The sequence below is a fragment of the Acipenser ruthenus genome, chromosome 12, assembly GCF_902713425.1.
Source record: "Acipenser ruthenus chromosome 12, fAciRut3.2 maternal haplotype, whole genome shotgun sequence".
In the NCBI taxonomy this organism is placed as follows: domain Eukaryota; kingdom Metazoa; phylum Chordata; class Actinopteri; order Acipenseriformes; family Acipenseridae; genus Acipenser; species Acipenser ruthenus.
In genome coordinates this window covers 8,445,043-8,467,146 of record NC_081200.1, presented here as the reverse complement: position 1 = coordinate 8,467,146, position 22,104 = coordinate 8,445,043, and the positions used below count along the sequence as shown (strand labels likewise).

General features: G+C 36.5%; 1 protein-coding gene across 1 annotated transcript; it reads left to right on the top strand.

The window, feature by feature from the left end:
• The first annotated feature begins 6,547 nt into the window (after nucleotides 1–6,547).
• On the top strand, nucleotides 6,548–20,504 carry LOC117417279 (sodium/potassium-transporting ATPase subunit beta-3-like). Its single transcript, XM_034029307.3, has 7 exons — nucleotides 6,548–6,881; nucleotides 12,273–12,401; nucleotides 14,453–14,551; nucleotides 15,068–15,258; nucleotides 15,842–15,892; nucleotides 18,332–18,421; nucleotides 19,132–20,504. The coding sequence occupies exons 1-7, from the start codon at nucleotides 6,773–6,775 to the stop codon at nucleotides 19,300–19,302; spliced, it is 840 nt and encodes a 279-aa protein (XP_033885198.3). The 5' UTR covers nucleotides 6,548–6,772; the 3' UTR covers nucleotides 19,303–20,504.
• The last annotated feature ends 1,600 nt before the right edge of the window (nucleotides 20,505–22,104 follow it).

The window sequence follows — 22,104 nt, the reverse complement described above, 5'->3', positions numbered from 1 at the left end:
TGCACATGTAGTTGAACAATGGTTGAGTTTCCTCCTGTGATTCCTGTTTGGGATCATACCTACACTACCCTCTGCTTTGCTTCTCAAGTGTGACATTAAAAAGACTTGTACAACCATAGGCGGTAGACAAAAGGGGAGAAATGCAACTGTGCTGGACAATCAAAACCTCTCTTTATAAACCTATAATAATAATAATAATAATACTTCAATTGTTAGAGCACATTAAAGCGCTAAAAAGAATAGCAACATAGCTAAATGCAGTCCTTAACTTTGTGACTAAGCTCTAAATCAGCTGCCAGAGATAATGTCAGTAGGAGGAGGCCCTTGTGTTAAAAGTTCAGGGTCTACAATTATGTCCACGTTTCGAAAAGCTAGTTATCAGCTTTCTCACGGTTACAGTCCATATATATCTCAAAGAGCCAGCTGCCCAACGCTTCGATATGTTGTACATGCCTTTCTCAAGGGAAATATATATGTTTCGTCTGCACTTTGTAGTTCTATTTGTAATTTGCATCTGTTGATTTTACCATGGCTGCACTCCATCATCACTCAATTAGTGCTATACTTACTACTTCCTTAGACAATTTTTTTTAGAAGTATTTGTTGCCTCTGTTTACAGTCGTAGACACACTTAGGCTCACCAAAACTCCTGGACAACCAATTGTCCAGATTTCATTTATCCACATTTGCTGAGGATTCCAAAAGAACATTTAAGATAATTCTTCTGATACTTTATTTACTTCCCCAGCTACATTCTATGTAATGAGGCCAATATATTTCTTTCAATAAAAAATGCAGGTGGAAATCTAGTTAAAGAAATGCTAAATTAAATGTACAGTTCTTAGAAGTCTATGGGACTGTCTCCTGAGCTTTCCCGACCTCATGTTCCCTATCTTTAATTGGTCTGAAGCAGTCGTCACAATATATCCTGTTTTATCAAGGCATTGAGAGTTCATGCCTTATTAGCTCTGCAATGCAATTGCATTAGCCGCTGCATCAGAAAGGCTTATACTGTCACCTTTACGCATTCAGAGCTCCATCATAGAGGAGTAAGCATGAGTGTGTCGCCAGGGGAGCATTCCATTCACGACTACGTGGACTGACTCACAGAGGGACATCAGGAATGGTCGTTCCATTTACAGGAAATATTGTTCCCTTTTAGATTTGGACTTCAAGAGTATTAAATGGCTTATATTAACAAATTCTCAAGCAATGCACTATACATATACAATGCAATATAAATATGCGCACACACACACACACACACAAATTAGGGTAATAATTCAACAAGGGACAAAAAAATGTTTTTTTTTTATTTTATTGAATGTAAGTGGACAATACTAATATATGACATTTTGGATAGTTTAATATAGCTTGTAGCAGCCTCCAGTCACTAGAAATCTTGTTAAAAGCTACTGTGTAGATTTAGATTACTCTGGTAAATAGTCCTTTTCATGACATTTCTCTGCCGTTTGTTTATTCCCTGCTCTCTGTGAATGTCTAATATTTATACTCATCTGTAAACACAAGATAGTTCACAAGATCCCATACAGTAGCTTCCTAGTGTTCCTACTCTGCAATTACTTTGAACATTCCATTTTCTAAGGATGGAAATAACATAAGATGCTGCCAGATTACACATTCCTACTTAAATGCAGGAACATGTCACAGTCTTTGACCTCTGTTCTATCTATTATCGATGTTAGGAGAGTCCAATCTGAAGGAGATCTGAAGTTCTGAATCTGCAAACAGAGGGATGAATAATACATTCATAAATGAGAAGAACTGAAAAGCAATGGGAATAAACCATGTGGACACGTTAAATCCATAAACAGGGAAGACAAACACAAAGAAAGAAACAACTTCGAGGAAAAAAACTGTTAAAATCATTACAGTGGTTTTGTAATCATTTTATGAAATCTGCCTGGTTTTAGTTCATTTTTCTTTGGACGATATTGAGATTTGTTTCTGTTAAATAAAAAAAAAATTAAAAAAATGATTGAAAAAAAAAATGATTATGATTGACCATTTAGCACCCAAATACTTTAAATATGGTACAGGTTTCAATGGTCTCTTTAAAAGCCTACTTTGCAAAAAAGAAGTGTTATTGATTATTGCCATGACTTCTGAATAGGATAAAACAGCAGGACCAGTCCTGATCCTACAGCTACCATGGCACAGTGCTACAAATACATTAGTAATAGGAGCAGAGATTGCCTTGCGTGTGACAGCTTCAGGAAATTCCAATGCTGGTCTATATGGCCATTAGACAAGAATGCTTTTCCAATGTCTTTGGTCCTGGGTAGCTTTGGATGGAGATCCCAAAGGTTTCTGATCTCCTCATGCACACAAGTACAGTCATGCCAACTCAAACACCACGTCGATAAGCATGCCATTTTTGAAATTCATGATACTGCTCTACATTGTTGTTGGGTTCCTTGGCCTAAACTACAGGTCAGAACAGCTGGGTTATATTTTTGTGTAAGTTAAGTATGTCATATATACAGTGCCTATAGAAAGTCTACACCCCCTTGAACTTTTTTCACATTTTGTCAGTGCCTCAGAGTTTCATGCATTTAAATGAGGATTTTTTTCCCCCACTTATCTACACACCATAATCCACACTGTTAAGGGGAAAAAAGTTTTTATTGAAAAAAAATTATATATTAAAAATACAAAACTGAAAAATCATAACTGGATAAGTCTCCATCCCCCTGAGTTAATACTTGGTGGAAGCACCTTTGGCAGCAATTACAGCTGTGAGTCTGTTGGGATAGGTCTCTACCAACTTTGCACACCTAGATTTGGCAATATTTGACCATTCTTCTTTACAAAACTGTTCAAGCTCTTCCTTGGGGAGCGCTGATGGACAGAAATCTTCAAGTCATGCCACAAATTTTCAATTGCATTTAGGTCAGGGCTCTGACTGGGCCACTCAAGGACATTTACCTTTTTTGTTCCTTAGCCACTCCAGTATAGCTTTGGCTGTGTGCTTTGGGTCGTTGTCATGCTGAAAGGTGAACTCCCGTCCCAGTTTTAGCTTTCTTGCAGAGGGCAGCAGGTCTTCCTCAATTCTTCTCTGTACTTTGCTCCATTCATTTTCTCTTCTGTCCTGACAAGTGCCCCAGTCCCTGCCGATGAGAAACATCCCCATAACATGATGCTGCCACCACCATGCTTCACAGTAGGGATGGTGTTCTTTGGGTGATGTGCTGTGTTGGGTTTGTGCCAAACATAACGTTTTGCATTTAGGCCAAAAAGTCCCATTTTAGTTTCGTCAGACAACAAAACTTTTTGCCATATGTCTACACAATCTTCTGAGTGTTTTTTTGCATACTTCAAATGGGATTCAAGGTGGACTTTCTTGAGTAATTTCTTCCTCCTTGCCACCCTACCATACAGGTCAGATTTGTGGAGTGCTTGGGATATTGTTGTCACATGCACACTTTGACCAGTCTTGGCCAAAAAAACCTGTAGATCTTGTAAAGTTGCCATTGGCCTCTTGGTAGCCTCTCTGATTAGTCTCCTTCTTGCTCGGTCATCCAGTTTGGAGGGACGGCCTGATCTAAGCAGGGTCTTGGTGGTGCCATACACCTTCCACTTCTTAATAATCGTCTTGACTGTACAAAGGATATTCAAGTCCCGATCTGTGCCTTTCAACAACTTTGTCCCGGAGTTCTTTTGAAAGCGCCTTGGTGCTCATGGTTGAGTCTTTGCTTTGAAACGCACTTCCCAGCAGGAACCTACAGGAACTGCTGAATTTACCCTGAAATCATGTTAATCACTACAATTTAACACAGGTGGAGGCCACTTAACTTGGTGTGTGATTTTGATGGTGATTGGTTACACCTGAGCTAATTTAGGATTGCTATTACAAGGGGGGTGGACACTTATCCAACCAAGCTATTTCAGTTTTTATTTTTAATTAATTTTCTACAAATTTCTAGAATATTTTTTTCCCTTGGAAGTTGTGGGGTAGGATGTGCAGATAAATGGAAAAAATAACTATTTTAATGCATTTTAATTCCAGGCTATAAGGCAACAAAAGGTGAAAATTTGGAAAGGGGGTGTAGACTTTCTATAGGCTGTATATATATGATATATATATATATATATATATATATATATATATATATATATATATATATATATATATATATATATATCATATATTTTGTTTTCTACATATTATACCTACATACATAAAAGTATGAGTTCGCTTTTATATGAATTCATATAAGGCAGAATATAAAACATATATTCTATGTATGTGCTGCGTATATTTTAAATTTTACATGGGATTAAAAATAGAAAAAAGAATTGACCCTTTTTAATGTGTCTATCTTTGTATGAAAGTGAATATACACACACACACACACACACACACACACACACATATATATATATTCAACATTATAATCTTGTTTTTCATGTACAAAGTATTGTTTTTTTGGCAACAATATGCAGCAAAATGTAAAATGTCCTTATATGAAAGATATTAAACATAAAGCTTCTGGGTTGGAATTAAATTAATTATGCAAATGAGATTCTGGGCTGCTGCAGATAGTTCAAAGAATTTGCAAATGTCACCATTAATTGTATATCATTATCCAACAGCTACACAGTCAGTACCAGTGTAACAGCCTGCAGATTCCAGCTGTCAGCATTTGTACTGTTGCAGGACAGAGCTCACTAGCAATTACACAGAATCTAAAGATGACGGAAAAATTGATTCTCACAGATCAATCTGGCCTTTGCACTTTTCACTATAGTCATTAAAAAATGACTGTTCTTTTGATTTAAATATACTCATCTTAAATGCTGTATGGTTACACTAGCCTGTCACAAATTAATACAAATTAATAGTAGGCATGCATATAGTTTAAGCCAATCACTGGATGAACTTTTATAAGCAAAGCCACATTGATGGCTCCTGAAAGGTTATGGCCAGTTCATCATAGAACAACAAAAGTGCCTCGAGGTTACCGTGTCATATCACTGTTCAGTCTATCTGCATAGTTTCAAAAAGCTTTTACCAATCTAAAGCATTTAAATAACTCAGATGCAGCATGAACTGATTGTGGCCTGAAGTTGCTGTGCAAACTGAGCATCGTTCAGTTGCACACCACAAATGGTGTCAATTCAGGATTTGTAAACTTGGTTGCTTTTCTGCAAGGAGAATCCGCCCATAATCAACAGTCATCAGCAAGCACATAAAGACTCTGTATGTTATTCTCCCATGTTGCTTCTTTTGTTTCGGCCGCTCAGTGAAACACTGGGAAGCCGAAACGGGAGTCGACCGCTTAGAGCCTGGAGGAAGGGCTGCCCTCAGCCACGGATTCCCTGAGGTTTCCCCCTAAAAAATTAAAAATATGTGAGTAGGGTGGTTTTCCTTACCTGAGTGCTGAGCAGTTCGTATTTAGTTCTGTGTGGTCGGGCTGGAGAGGCTGGGCTCTTTTTCCCCCAGCGCAGTCACACTCTGGGGGAAGGGCCGTGTCTCAGCTGCTCATCTTCATTAATTTCTTCAATATTTGGGGGGTAGGTGGCAGTGCGCCACTGTGGGGTGCGGTAATCATTTATTATTATTTTCCATTCATGGTTTGGCGACCTCGTCTTTTTGGGGGGAGGTGGCCCATAGCCACTTCCTACCTCCGGCACTGGGATGCATGGAACTGTTCATGTTTTTACAGCCGGCCTCACGCAGGTAGCCGTCAAGCACCCACGGACAAGGCCTCCTGCCAAATTTATCTTTCACTCTGGCCCTGAGCGCCCATCACAGTCATCGGGCCCTGAGTGCCCATTGCAGTTCATCAAATCATCTGTAATTGCAACCATTCATTCATTGCAGATCCTGCAAGCTAAAAGGACTGCCTTTCCTTTCAATCCCATTCCTGCACTGGTCTCAGAAGGGCATCTTGAAATCATGTCAAGCCAAAGCACAGCCCACTGAGCTCAGTATAACCTTTAAAAAAACAAAAATGTATCCAATGTTTTGAGAAAGCTGGGAGGTAGCAGTACAGTATCTTGTGGTTGTTTTTGTATTTTGGCCCAACAGAGATTTCATACATTAATGTTACCCTTCAAAATAAACGTTGCATATGTACCAGCTTTATACAGCCAGAAACAAAACTGAATGGTAATAACTCACTGCTGAAATAGGCCTAACAACTTTCAAGATTTACCTTTTTAAAACTGAGAAATACATTTCGCAAATAGAGTAACAGGTTTTGCTGTTTTCATTATGAATTATCCAACAAGCTGAGATTCATTAATTAGGGGAACCCTCCTGCAAATGGCCCCTCTTCTTTCTTAAGATGACTGCTCCTTCGCCTATCTTCAAGGGACACATTACTGATGTTTGAGAATATTTACACAACACGTGGTGCAAATTAAGACTACAGTACTCAGCAATGACTACGGTTACATTCCTGGGAAACCAGTGTATAAAACAGACCGTACTCAGTCTCCTGATATCACATTTTGACTTGAGGGTCTCCATCCAACAGCTCTAAACGCGCAAGCCAATCTTCCCCTCTTCAGTGCGACTGCGCAACTGCTTCAAATACTCTCCTTTGAGCTAAATAATCTCTATTCGGTTTGCGGTGACGCTGAGGAGAGGCGAGACCTGGAGCAGCGTTTGGTAAAAAAAACGTCAGAGAGCCTTGTTATAAAACATCCCCTTTACAAAGTCGGCTTCATCATTCGCTACACATACACACATATTATTCCGTTACACCACATTGCCAGAGGTCCCTGATAAACCGAACCAGCCATGTCGAACAAGGAGGAAAAGCCCGCAGACCAGAACCAGTCCACCTGGAAGGATTTTATCTTCAACCCGCGGAGCGGCGAGTTTATGGGGCGCACAGCCAGTAGTTGGGGTAAGGAACCGGCTATGGGAAGGGGGATATCGGTGGTGGGGGAGGTGGTAAATACAAAAAGAAATGTACTTGTTCTTGCCACATCAATCGCCTAGGAAACGAAAAATGTCAGATAATTCATTCATGATGGGCTTACTGCGGCTGCTTAGTGCAATGTAGCAGCATGCGTGACTTTATTATTAAAAACAAAATGTTTTTTTTTGGATGTAATTACAAATTATGTTTAAATACAGAGGCTTGCGCACATTGTTGTTTATTTGCAAGTTCTCTTAAATTGTGTGTCGTACAGATGTTTCTTTGCAGGTATAGTATTCTCGCGTCAATTTTTCTTTATATTTGTTCTGTTTTGTTGTGTTGTATGCTGTCAACCCCATTCTTTCTCAAGTACGAGCTTCCAATTTGTGACATTTTTTGGAAGTGGCTGGTTGATTGTCGAATTTTATTATTATTATTATTATTATTATTATTATTGTTATTATTATTATTATTATTATTATTATTATTATTATTATTATTATTTAAACTGGTATCCTGAAATGGTGACTATTCTTTCAGACAAGTGGCTCCAGACTAGTCATATCATCCGAATTATGCTTTACTGATATTTGTAGTAGCTAAATCAGAATAAGGCAGTGATTCGAGGTAATAAATAAATATATAAATACATAAACCGATGTAAAAATGCCATGCCTAAAATAATGCCCTAGATGCTGTTGTTAATCGTAATAAAAGTACAAAAAAATGTCATTTTGATCAATGGACATGAACTATTTTTTTAGTTTCGTTTAGACTTATTAAATGCAAGTTATGCAATGTAATGCAATGTGACAGCAGCTTGACATCTCGGGGAGAACCAATGCATAACAGGGTCTGTAGTCCGTTATGTTTTCCTTTGGCAATGTCACATTTGTTGCATTTTGTAAAATTGACCGTAGAGTTACTGGGATACTATCGATATTTTTTGCATTACACGATACTCGCAATTAATTAAATGATAACCATATATTTATGATAATAAAGAGTACTAGTAGGCTTAATTGATTCTCTATAATATATAATAACCGACGTATGCACAATAAACTGTAAATCGTTTCCCACAATATCTCTTGATTTTATTTCTTTCCACCGAAAATCGCAAATGCAGTGTAATGTATATAGTACTTTTTTGTGACAGATTCTTGTTTTTTTATTTCTAGTAATTCATCAGTGCATCTTGACACTGGTCACTGAAATTCCTGCTGCTGTTGAAAGTGAAAGGGAAAGGAGCTGTGCCAGAATAGGAGGGTTGTTGCTGGGTGAAAAAAGCTTGGCTTGTAAAAGCCTTGTTGTACATGTAGAAAGACCTTCTGGTCTTGCTTGTATAGGCAACTGCTGCATTTTGCCAGCCTCTTTTGACTGTTGGCCTCCACATCAGGATGAGCTGTGACGTGAGCCCCATATTAATTGATTTATTGATTTCAGCTCCATTCAATCCCACCTCCATCCAGTTCCACCATTGGTAGTTTTTTGTTTTGTTTTTTTTAACCCTTATAAAAGTTTGCCCCCGTAAATTAACCAGTATTTTTGCAGTTTCCCCATAGTTATACTATGCTTTTCCCATAGTTTATCCTGGTTTCCCCATAGTTATACTATGCTTTACCATGCTTTCACTATGCTTTATTCCACTTTGCAATGCTTTTACTATAAAACAGTTTTAAAAGGGCATGTCCGGGCTTTAAATGTTAAATATAACCCTATCTTGCTTATCCAAGCCCAATAATAAATCCAGTTCCCAATTTTCCCAAATTCCTATGTAGTTGCCCAAAGATGGGTATTTGGATTTGCCCTGTATTTGGTCTTGTTAAGATGAAGAATAGAAAATAGAGTTGTCTTAACAGATTCAGATAATTCTCAGCCTCACTTATGTTTTTTGCCATGGAACAATGAGCTACACCTTCAAACGCCTTTGATTTCAGTCCTAGGTAAGGTACATAAGGCTGCACTTACGTCATATAAATCACTGCTATTGATTGATTTTGCTACTTCCAGCAATTACTTTAACTGAGTTAAAGTAATTGCTGTAATAGGAAATAGGACAGTGCAGCTCCAAATATCCCAAAGAGATTCACTTTCATTTTGGTATTAACATCTGCATGACGTGCTGGTTAGAATCACTATGCTTGTACTGGGCATTCGCTCACATGGTGTTTCTTTTCAAAACAAGAATCTTCTTTGATGAGTAGTCATTTTTATGACAAAAACATTCAACAACCTTCCAACATGGGCAGGTGGAGTGCTTGTTGCCAGTTTGCCTGTTTTATCTGAAAGGTTGCTTGCTTACTTAATATCTTGGTATATGGTACCGGAATATCAACAATCAAGCTGTTACAATATATATTTTGTAACTCAAAAAATTATGGAGATAAACTGATACCCAGAACCTCTTTAAGGGTCAAAAGAAAATACCTTACTTGGGAGGTAATGAAATGAAGGTATTATACCAATTTTACAGGAAAGCTGATTATTTTACAAAGGTTACATTTTAATATCTCTGTTTTGCACCACATTTTAAATAATAATAATAATTCATGAATAAAATGGACCATACATGGCAGGTATTGTGTATGTCTGCATTAGAGTGATTGCTTGAGATATCAAGGCCTGTGAAGACAGGGCTATGGATGGGTGGTACGATCTGTTTGTTCATTAATCATAAGGGTCCCAAATGTGGATAGCAGTCAAAAATAGAACATTGACACTCATCAACCAATAGAAATCTCAATGTAAGACAGACACAAGGGTGGTAGGGTGCTGTTCTCACATTGCATCAGTGGATATGCTCACCATCTGCCTGGTACAATATCGAATCCTGGAGAACAAAACCATATACATGCCTGGGACATCCCAAAGCTACTGGAAGCGGATTCGTGGTTGGCATCAATGTTACATGGCGAAGGAGTCTGAAAAAAAAATAAAATAAAATAAAACTATGAAGCATTTCAGGGGTGTCTCATCTGAATTCACTTCCATATTAGTATTTGTCTTGAACTGGTACTATCGATAAGGTTGAGTAGCCAGTTGAGGTGAGGAAATCTTACTTTATGGGTCCAACCATTGGTAAATGGTTCATGCAAAAAAAATAATGACCTAATTTGATGGCAGGGATTTGAAATAGTGGGACTAATGGAAGAGAAGTTCTTCCAGGGAGGAAATCTAGGGAGCCTCATGGATATTGCAGTAGCTTGAGTTTATGCATTCTAACACCATTACAGTTTCCATGCACTGATATTTAGGCTAGATAGTTTGTATTAATTATTCTGTTTGCAATTAATTGTAATGAGGAACAGATTAAAACAAAAATCTGAACTGATACAGTTTTATTTCTACCATGCAATAGCAGTGTAAATCTAAAACCTGCAAAGGTTGGCTTTTAATAAGCAGGGTGAAATTAGCATTCCTGTTTTAATGGTTGATGCTACCCCAGCAGTAAACAAATAAAAAGAGCTCTGGTTAAGGTGATGGTGGTATTTGAACATGAAAATGGTAAAAATGTGTTCATGAATAAAGTATCATTCCTTTATTTCATATGAATGTATATTTCCATTCATGCAATTGTGTATCCTATTTTTTGTAATTTAGAAAAATATGTAGAATACAGCTCTAAATATTCCTCCGTTAGCATTCTTTGTACTGCAGCATCTTGTCCTCTCCCACATTCTATTCTTTGTACTGCAGCATCTTGTCCTCCCCCACATTCTATTTATAGCAACCATGTACCTTGGAGACCATAAGAAATGCATCTATAATGAACTTATTTCCTCAGAAACAAGCTAACACTTAATATCTGTTACATGAAAATAAAATCTTTTCCACTGATATGACATACAGTATTCTCTCAATAATCCATCTGGTCATAATTCTAAGTAGGAAAAGGGCTTCTATACTTTTGTGCTTTAGAACAAATGCAATTACAATTAAGGTTAATGTAATGCACTGACTATGCTGAATAGAGTATTATATATTGGTATTGTATATAGATATTTAACAGGCATGTGGGGTTTATTTTAATAATCTAAGCTAATATAAATGCCTTTGTTTTTAACACATTACTACATGCAATAACAGGAATTCAGGTTTATATAATTTAGGTATGTGGTATTACGATCCGCCACACTGGTGTGTGAAATTGTATTGCCCCCCAAGGTGATTCTTGTAATTCTATTCTGTGACGTTACATGACGTGTTTTTCATATAATGGCTCTGACGAAAGATACTGACATAAATTTTTTAGGCAAATACAGACAAATACAAATACAAAAATGCAAATACAGTGTTATAAAAACTGACTTGACTTAAGGGCTTGTCATAATATTGCGTTTGCATGGTTGCTTTTAAATAAAGAAGGTACAAGAAAGCATGAAATCTGAATCTTTTGTTTTCTTTTGTAATAATCTGATCATCCGCATCTACAGTAGCAACTTTTTGCTGCAAGCCATATCTCAGGGCATTTCCTTTTATCTTCAGTTACCTTGACAACCATTTGGATTGGTGCAGTATGTGTTAATCATCACACTACTATTTTACTATGCATCTAATATGCTTATACCATGCATTTTCCATCTGTTACCATGGCTAACTAAGACAGGTTTACCATTCTTACCAATATTTACTATGGTTTCAATGGACACATGTTTTACTGCAGTTGATAAACCCATAGTTCCTTATGTATGATTGTACAGTATGTCCATTTGCTTTTTCACATACGTAAGGCTTAGGATTATAACATGCCCCCTGTGTTTAACTGAGATTGACTGAGCTGAGGTACATATGTTGTATAATGCCTACTGTACTTGTTTAATGCTAGTTTTATACCACATTATTTTACTTTGTTTTATTCTTTGCTTTTAAAATAGTGGTAACAGTACACCTTTGTGTGCATCTCATTTCTGTAACTGGTAGCATGAAGTCCCCCGTGAGCATGCATGCAGAGCTTGTAATGGATTACCTGTCAAAATAGGGTCAAATATGCATACATTTGTAGGCTAGTACGTGTGCAATAGGTGAAAAATTGTGTTTTTCTGTCTACCTCAAACATTGCACATAAATAGCTAGGGAGATAAGGGTGGGTAATTTTACATAGTGGTCTTGTATGTGCAGTATTACATTATAGATCCAACTACTTCAAAGTGAATAGTCTGGATTGTTTTATGTTTGTTACACAATAGAACATAAGGTATTGGAAGATGCAATTAAATGGGTAATGGAAACACGCAACCTAACTAAAAGAAGCAGCTAAAACATCACTGATATGGTAGTATGCATTTTTGCTTTGATACACTGTAGGGGTATAACATCTGAGATGAAGTTCATGTAACAGAAACTGAAAATGTATATCTTTCTCTTTTTTTCCAGCTCTGATTCTTCTCTTCTACCTAGTTTTCTATGGTTTCTTAGCTGGACTCTTTACACTCACTATGTGGGTCATGCTTCAAACACTGGATGACAATGCTCCAAAGTATTGTGACAGGGTCCCAAGTCCAGGTAATGTATGCATATTTGAAAATACAAAACTCATTCAGTAGTAAGTACAATACATGCATGATTGCACTCAGTGACAAAATGGACTGGGGCAGCTACTTAATGATCAGGAAGGATCTTTGTTCCATTGCACACTGGTGGTGTCCCACAGCGTAACCGGGGCACATCCAGTCCTGACAAGCTGGCACAGTAGGAGACTCTTTATCCTGTGCCCCAGGGACATGTCTAAACTTGTGGCGAAAAGTAAAATTGCTATGGTGTGAAAAATGAAGTGCTGTAGAACTATACAAAGAAAAAGCAAGGTCAGGAAGAAGGAGAGAACTGCAGGTCAACACCTGTATCAAAAAGCCTTTGAGGCCACTTTTTTAAAAGGACCCTGACCCTGCAGAATTTTGACCTTTAACAGGAAGAAGAGAACCACACTATTTTAGTCATTTACACAGATGACGAGAAAAAAGTGTCATTCCCTATTGCCTATTTATATTACCCCCAATGCTGAAGCTGAAGCTTCCTCAGACAATCGTCTGTCTTGTCTAGAAGGAATTAAAATATTTTTAATCTGCCAACTTTTGTGCAGTATTCAGCTGATGTTAATATGCCTTTTGTTACCATAAAAAATGTGCCTACTTGTTTTCAGAAGCAACACTACCTCTTCTGTGTCACAGTAAAAATGACAACCTTACACTGTTCAATTAAAACCTGCAGTGTGAAAAGAAGGGGTCGGCTGACAGCACATGCTTTGGAGGATAGCTTGTGTTTGTCTTCGCCGCACCCGAGTCAGCACGGGGTTGGTAGCGGTGAGTTGAGCCTAAAAATAATTGGCTATTCTAAATTGGGAGAAAATGATAAAAAAAACAATTACTGACTACTTATTATTATTATTATTATTATTATTATTATTATTATTATTATTATTATTATTATTATTATTAATAATAAAAAAATAAACTTGGAGAAGGGAAGGTTTCCCAGTGCTTGTAAAATCAAAACCTGAATCATGAATTGTATGCAGGCCAGGTATCCTTTAAATTTAACAAAAAAATAATTCTGACCAAATGGGCTCCTACATTACAAATGTAATGTTCTTGTACAACAGGAACAATGATTTAAAACCTTGGTTTTAAATGTGTAAATCCGGTCATACAAAAAGCTACTGTTTCCCTAGAACAGTAATGAAAGGTAATGAAAATAGAACTGTCATTTGAATTGTTTCACTGTTGACTTCAAGGTGGTGAGGGAAGGTGTTTTCTGGTAGAAAATTCTAGATGCCTTGTAAATGCCGTAGCACAGCCCTTCGAAGCCCGATGCAGCTTTCTTACTTGTGAGGGAAAATGCTGGTTTTCAGCTGTGTGCCAGGAGAGTTATCTGACTCTTTCCTGAACCACAATAATGTTTGTATATTTTCCTCATTTGATATTTACTCCTGTTTCCCTTTGGATTGGTGCTTTTCAATAGATCCTCGCTTTAGTGGTGGTAGTTCTGATCATACCTTTGATTTGAATATAAGGTTAGAATATAGCTGAACATTTACTGGTACCTCAAATAATTATTTTTTGTAAAGTACAGTTACCTTGCCTTTGCACATTTACAGACCCTGTCAGTGTTTTACCATTTGGAAATATCTCCAGAAATACCTTCAACAAAAATAATGTTTATTCTTAGTACCAACTGTTTTAATCTCTCCCAATCCATAATGATACATAATTGAATAAATCCTTGTGCTCACCGCTGATTCGTGATATTGAATAGATCTAATTTGCTGAAGCTTCTTACTTTACTATAAATTACACTGCGTCAGACAGTTGTCTTTATTCATATAGTCAAACATTTCATTCTGGCTTATTCATACATTCCCCCAAACTTAGGTATTTTGCAATATAAATTCAATATGCTGTATTACATACAGTGTTAAAGTTTATTAGCATTTGGGTTTCTGATCTTGCCATCAGCAAAACCACCTGTAATTGGAGACTTTGGCTCTGCATGTAAAAATATATACATAAAGTATAAACAGACATAGCTCTCAAGACTAACATGTTTGTTCTTTATTGCAGGGCTGGTAATCAGGCCAAAGACACTGGATATAGTGTATAACAGATCTGACTCCTCAAAGTATAGCCACTACGTTCAGCATCTTGAGTCATTTTTACAGAGTAAGTACCAATTGTAATTTCAGTGAAGGTAAAGGGTGTACTGTAAATATGTATTCTATAGCTGGGCAGAGAAGTCAGTTGGGTGTAATGATTCTAGAGTGTGTTGACAGTAGATTTCAATGAAATAAACGAAATGCAATTATATGGGGATCTTTTTCATAGGAGGGCTCTTTATAGAAATTCCTAGTAGCAAACTTTAAAGATTGAAACTTATCTGATATCCATAGCTACCTTCATGTTATAATAGTAAATGATCAAATCACAGTATTTAATGTCTTTTACAAAGACCTATCCAACTTGGATCTGGGATGTGATAAATGTGTGGTATTTTGGGTCTGTGGGTGCAATTCATATGTTTTCTTCATTTTGCTAGTTACAATAAATATTCTAATTCGTAATAATTTTTTTAGTAAAACCCTATTTCGGCGTAATGCAAGATGAAGTCTGTGAATACCACTATCATTAGGCCCATCAGTTAGGACCTTACTATTGTATTCTTTTTATTTTCTGTTGCAGAGTACAATGATGTAGATCAAGATAAAAAGCAACCATGCGTTTCTGGGTCCTACAGTATACAAGATAATGAGACACTTCCCAAAAAATCGTGTCCGTTTAAACGCAGTCTGCTGGGACAGTGTTCTGGACTACGTGATCCCAATTTTGGCTATTCCGAGGGAAATCCTTGTATACTTGTGAAAATGAACAGAGTACGTATCACTGGTTGCTTAGAATACTTGGAAGACCTAAACAGGCGGATGTAAATACTGCAAGTGTTTAAGCCCATATTGATCAGTATTATTGTGCTTATAAAATGCCCTATAAAATATAGTATGCAAAATATTTATACATTTTAAATATATCAGTGTGATGAGGTTAATTGTTATATGTAGTTAAACACATTTTATTAAATAGATTTGTTGTAGACATTTTTACAAAATGCATATGATATTTTGCTCTTTAGAAACCTATTGTCCCTACGACCTAACAATTCTAGTTTGTAAAACGGCAGGTATGCCCAGACTGACAGCTGGCAGTAACAAAAACAGATAAGACACCTTATCACTTGTTTGTCTTTTATATGTATGGGAAGCCTAACTCTCTCACACCCCTGGGGGAATGTGCAGACTAAACTAAATCAAATCCAATATTTGTGTGGGAATGATTCTTCTATTTCCAAATCTGTTCTTGTTCTCTGAGGTCACCGTTGCAGTAGTTTTAGTGTAGTATTTTTGGTATTTAAAATTAATTTAAAAAGTGTGTGTTTCCTGTTTCCCTCCTCTTTTTTTCTAGATTATTGGACTCAAACCATTAGGGGATCCTTTTATCAATTGCACTATTAAGGTTAGTAGTTTAGTTGTTCCAATTCAAACCCAGATGAATTGCCAAACATCTTTCATTTAAGTTTTATACATATTTTAATTGTTTTGTGTGGCCTAATTTTAAAATGGAAATGCTTTAAGTTGTAGGAATGATGAAAATCTCTCTCTCTCTCTCTCTCCCTCTCTATATATATAAAACATACTTATGTTCCACTATATTTCATATTCCGTAAATATTCTTGATTATGAGGATTAATACAATGCTATATGATATTTGTTAGGTAAATGCAAGCAATGATATTTCAGTGATTTTTGAAATTTGAATAGATCATCAATCTAGGAAACTATCAGGCTCCTAAGGAAACCTTTATAATAACCTCATACCAATATAGTCATTTATAATAAATGTTGGTTTTTTGTAATGTTTTTTCAGTTTGTTCCCCTTGTTCATTATGTCTGTTTTCACTTGTGTGTTATTTTATTTCTCTTTATTTCTGCTGCAAATAGAGCCTTAGCCAGTTTTAACGTTGGTGGGTAAGATACAAGTGCAATGTGTGTCCTAGGATTCTGAAGTTGCTACATTTTCCTGAAAGAATGTCCAGCAGCTATGCTATTTTAGCAATGCTTTGGTAGAACTTTGTGTAGTGCAGTGTATTTCTTTACAGCTTAACAGGCATTTGTATTATACCTTCTGTTCCTCAATTAAAGCCGGTGTGATTGTTTTCACATTAAGAAAGATAGTCAAGTACTAGGCCTATGCCACTAGATAGACTAGCTACTAAATTACAGAAAACAGAAAACAAAATGCATTGTTGACTTACTTAGTATTAGCCATATTGGTGCACAGTTTAACAGCCACCAAATGTAACTTTTAACCCCCCCCCAATTCTGCCTAGTTATTAGAACTGGTTATTGTGGTCAATGCAGCATTGCCTGAACTATTTTCTCAAGCCATTTTCTACTGATAGAAATACAACTGCATATAAAAAAATAAAAAAAAGCTGTTTTCAATTGTCATTTTTTGTTCAATACATGAATTATATCGGATATGTTGGAAGGTATACAATAAATGCCTTTAGCCCTCCCCCCCTTGAACACTGTGTTTAAAACAAACCTTTTAAAACATATGTGCATAATACGAAATTATGCTAACGATTTAAGTACCTGTACACATACTGAAATAAACTGTAGTCTTACTTGCTGTTCCTTCATTTCTTTACCCTTTTTATATTATTTAAATGTGTTTTGTGCTCATTCCTCATGCCATTGTCACTGGGTTATTTCTTCCATAGAAAATAATTAGAATCCAGTTATTAGATATCAGTGCTGGATTGGGTGCACAGTAATTAGTGTTTAATCTGTACAGCAGATATTCAACTCTGTTGGGCAAGCTTTACACTCTAATCTCCACACTGCCTTACTGTCCTGTGCTTAAACTGACATGTTTGGTTCCAGTCTGTGCTTCTTTTACTGCTGTTATGGTAATGTGGACTAATCTCCACTGGCATTTAAGCAGGAACCACAAAAATGATTCTTCTGTTACCAGAACTAAGGGAGTGGGTGTTACCTGTGATGTAAGGCTGGCACATTCCATGCTGAAAGCAGTATTTTGTTTTCAGTTGCACCTTGCATTTTAACTGAATTATGTTATCTTTAATGGTTTATGTCACATCTGGGGTAACCACATGGTGAAGTAAGTGCTGTTAAGGATGGTTGAGCTGGGGAATACTAAACATGAACATTTCATAGAAGTTTATATAATCAGTAACCACATTTACTCTGTGTAAGTAATATACTCATGAACTATATTAGGCTGCTAAGCTTTTGCAGAGTGTTGCTGCAACTTGAGCATGCATTTGATTGTTTTGGTAAGAGATTATTCTGTCTTTTTTAATTCCTTAAAGACCAGTCTTTTGCATTGCAGTATTTTGCTGAATAGTGCATATAAGCAGCTCATATTAGATCATCAGCTCCTGAACTGGAGATTTAAAACATATCTGATAAACAAATGCACAACATAGTAGCACCTAATCAGTCTGTAATGGGATTTACAGGTTTAATACAGATTGCCAGGGAAATGGTTTGCAATTTATTTAATATATGGTCTTTAAAGAGTTAGAGACTGTAACCTGTAATTTTTTTGCCTTTTTCTGTTTGTTTTTAAGTAACCTAACAGCATTACATGCATATTGTAGATAAGTGGTTACTGTGCAATCATTTATAATAGAGATTAACAAGATTCCACATCAATGTTGCTGCCTGCAAACAGTAACAGAACATGCAAGCATGGCCTTGTCCTCACATTAAACATATTTACAGTAGATGAACTAATTGCTTTGTTTGCAGTGTTTATATTTTGGAGTTTAGCTTAGACAGGAATTGCTAGATACTTGAAATAAATGGACAAGTTTTATGCATGCATATTCAGAGTATTAATGAGCTTTCTTTCATTTCCGTGCAGAAAGAAGGTAGCGATTTTAATATGGTGTATTTTCCTGCAACTAAGAATTTCGATCTTATGTACTTTCCATATTATGGAAAAAAAGCTCATGTAAGTATTGCCGTTTTATTCATTATCCTTTTAGCTTGTTATTTTTGCTGCACATAAATAGATCTTGTGCAGTACTTTAACTGCAAATATAACAGTTAAGGATGTTTTATATTTTAGAGACATAGTTTTGCACGATTATTTAAATATGAATTTATAAATATGAAATACAATTCTGTTAGATACTAAGACTACTAACTACGAATAATCATGATATTAAAGGTCTTACAGAATCTCATTAGAATTTTAGAATTGCATGATAACTTTTGAATAGGATTTATCCTCCTTGTATTTTTGCATTGTCTGTACAGTACAGTACATTGTTAAGTGTATGTTTGGGAGAATTGCTGTTAAGCCATTACATGAAATGTTTGTGATTACTTAGATTAATGAGAATTTGCCTCTACAGTTGTCTATCCTTAAATATCACACAGTAATCCACAGGTTTTTGTGAACTGTAATGTCATATCCCATATCCAAGAGATGGATTCCTGCTTGAGCAGTTGAGATTGGAATTCTGGATTCTAGGTTGCCATCTGATCTATCAGTCCTGGAAACAACATAGTCTGAGCTTTAACCATATTTAGGCAGGCTACATTTTCCTATGGAAACTGCTGTAGGCATCAGAATAGAGAGTCTGATTTGCTTAGCTTGGTTATACACCCTCAAGGTTCAGAATGAGAATGTGAGAATCTGTTTCTTCTTTGTAACAGGAAACATACGTGCAGCCTTTGATTGCTGTAAAACTGATGCTTGAAAAGAAAGATTACGATAATGTAATAACATTGGAGTGCAAGATAGAGGGATCTAGTAACCTGAAGAACGATGACGAGCGGGACAAGTTTCTGGGACGAGTGATTTTCACTGTTAAAATTACTGAATAGCAAGAGCTGGAGGTCTGCATGATGCCAACATTGTTTTGTCATTTAATTTTTATCAGCTGGACCTGCCATTCTAGGACATAAGACCACTTTGAAAGAGGGATTGGAGTTAGGTGGCATTCATGGTAGCATGATGTGCTTCCAGATGTTAGTTTTTAACCCCTAATGTGTCGCTGCCTGCCTTGCCCTTGCCTTTGCCTGCCCCCCCCATCCCTCTCCCCCACCTAGCCCCTTCCCTGTTGGGCCAGTACATGAACATATTAAGACATTGTGTCGTATTAGGGACCTGTAAATAGCTGTACTTCAACCATTTAATAATGTGGTCTTTTTCCTATTGTGATGTGGATTTTATCCCCAGTGAGTGTTGCTTTTTGTGCTGTTTTTATGTACATATTTAATGGATTTAACACTGGTTTACCTGTCATATTTCACAAGGTCAGAACATTTAAGGGATCAAATTAAAAAATAAAATGAAAGAAAAAAAAAAAGGTACCTGGCCAATGTTTTAAATGATTTTATAACCTCTGCAAGAATATTTATTTGTGCAGATGCCTTAAGACCTGTATGGAAAAGAAAAGAAAAAAAAATCTTAAAATAAAAGTGATTTTAAACAAAAAAAATTCCATTTGATATATTAAATAAAATAAAATAAAATAAATAAATAAATAAATGTATTGTAAGGAGATCACACAAAGGAGTTTATTTATTTAAATTACTTAAACAGAGTAGGTTCCTGATACAGCAAAACTCAAATGTAAAAACCTGATGTAGACCTCATTTCAGTACCATTTTTATTGTTAATATGTGGGTCAATATTACTGGTTATGGCTTAAAAAGCTTTTTTAGAGTTTCCATTCCCACATAGGATTTATTTTAACTGCGATTTTGTTTTTGTGACTAGGTCAATCTGTTAACGCAAACAATGATTTAATGCAGATTGATGAGTCTAAATGTCTGTATGCTAATTACATTTGAGGTTTAACGCATGGTTATTTTGAACAAAGAACACTAGGGATATGGAGAAAGAGACAAATAGCCTCACTGATAGAGAAGTGGACCTTATAGGAGTTCGGTGAGACCTTTTTTTTAAACACTTTGTGACTATCTTTCATTGAAAAGTCTCAGTTTGGATTAATTTCCATTAGTTGATATGCTATTTATTAATGTATGTATTTATTTATTTAATAAAATATTGTTTAGCTACATTGTTTAGTCCTAGCTCGGTAACAGTAACAAAATAAAAATGATGCATTCAGGCAAATCAGGCCCAACATGCAGAAGAGGCAAGTGAGTCCCAGCAAACAGTATTTTTTTTTCATCATTAATTCATGAAACATACAGTAAAGAGCTTAACACCAAATCACAAAACATTCTTTGAAGTGGTATTCCTGTGTATGAAAAAGCATTAGTTTAAAAAATAAATACAGCCAGAGCCAGTAAAAAAAAGCGTGCTTTATATATTGAGAAAGCTTGGAGTCACTGGGTTGAAACTACAATCAAGCCACTTATACATGCTTTACATCACTGCTATTTTTAACTGTTGTGTGTTGGCTGCCACTTCACTGTTGCTAAGACCCTGTAGAAATGAGAAGAATACCTGCAGGGTCTTCTCCTTGTTAAACAATGAATGAATGATACATGTAAATCCACAAGATTACCAGATAGTGGGACAGTTCTACTTAGATGACATATAAGCCAATATGTCCTGAATTGGGAAATGGACATCTTAAACTACTCATGAGACAGCTTTCATGACTGATTCATTATGAAATCTCAATGTCACACTACAAGGTGGTTAAGGTACCTAGCCTAGCCTCGCTTGTGTCTAGTCCTCTTTATTCTTAAATTGAAATACAGTACTGAATGTCATGAAGAGGGACACTATAGCTGTCATAGAATACAAACAAACACAAATATAAAGCACTCTGATGTTGTTGTGGTGTGGCTTTGATATTGTGCAAATTAAACTTTGTTAATTTTAATCTTCTTTAGCGTCATTTTAATCTGTTCTTTTCAAACAGATTTCACTTTAAGCAGCTTTCTACTGCATGATTCACAGAGATTAGCAATGCCCCAGTTTATGTCCACTTTAAAAGTAAAATATGTTCTAGTTGCACTGCAAATAATGTGCACACTTGTCCCAAAATCTTAAGTTTACAGACTGGACCTGCCAACCAGATGCATTCAGGTTTTAATATATTTGATATCCTTGACATTGTTAACCTTTAGAAAAACATTATTGTTTGTAATTATCTTCGACGAGGTGTTCTGTTAAAGGTTAATCAGTGTCTTCACTGGTCTTATTAAAGAACTGCATTATGGGGCTCCTGGCGCATCCAGTAAAGGTGCTCCGCGTGGCGTGCAGGATGTGCCCTATAACCTGGCGATTGCAGGTTCAATATCATTGCCGACCGTGATCGGGGGTGGCGCACAATTGGCCGAGTGCATAGGGAGGGCTAGGTCAGCAGGGCAAGCCACGGTTCACCGCGCACCAGCAAACCGTGGCTGACAAGCCGCCTGCGGGTCTGCAGTGTAGCCATTCAGATCCGTGTTGTCCTTCGGCACTATAGGTCTGATGGCTTCGCTGTCGATCCGCAATGCGAAAAAGAGACGGCTTGGCTGGGACACGTTTCGGAGGACGCGTGTCAGCCGCCGTTTCCCCGAGTCGACCGGGACTAATAACACAATTGGCAATTTTAAATTGGGGAGAAAAATGGGGTAAAAATCATTGGCAACAACTAAAATTTAAAAAATAAAAAAATTAAAAAAAATGCATGATTACAAAAACAGTTCTCCAGAGCAGAC

Bases quoted from the DNA above. Each gene is read 5' to 3' on its own strand.
- LOC117417279 (XM_034029307.3), top strand. From the start codon at position 6,773: ATGTCGAACAAGGAGGAAAAGCCCGCAGACCAGAACCAGTCCACCTGG. The intron at 6,882-12,272 runs GTAAGGAACCGG...CTTTTTTTCCAG, and splicing joins GCGCACAGCCAGTAGTTGGG to CTCTGATTCTTCTCTTCTAC. The intron at 12,402-14,452 runs GTAATGTATGCA...TCTTTATTGCAG, and splicing joins TGACAGGGTCCCAAGTCCAG to GGCTGGTAATCAGGCCAAAG.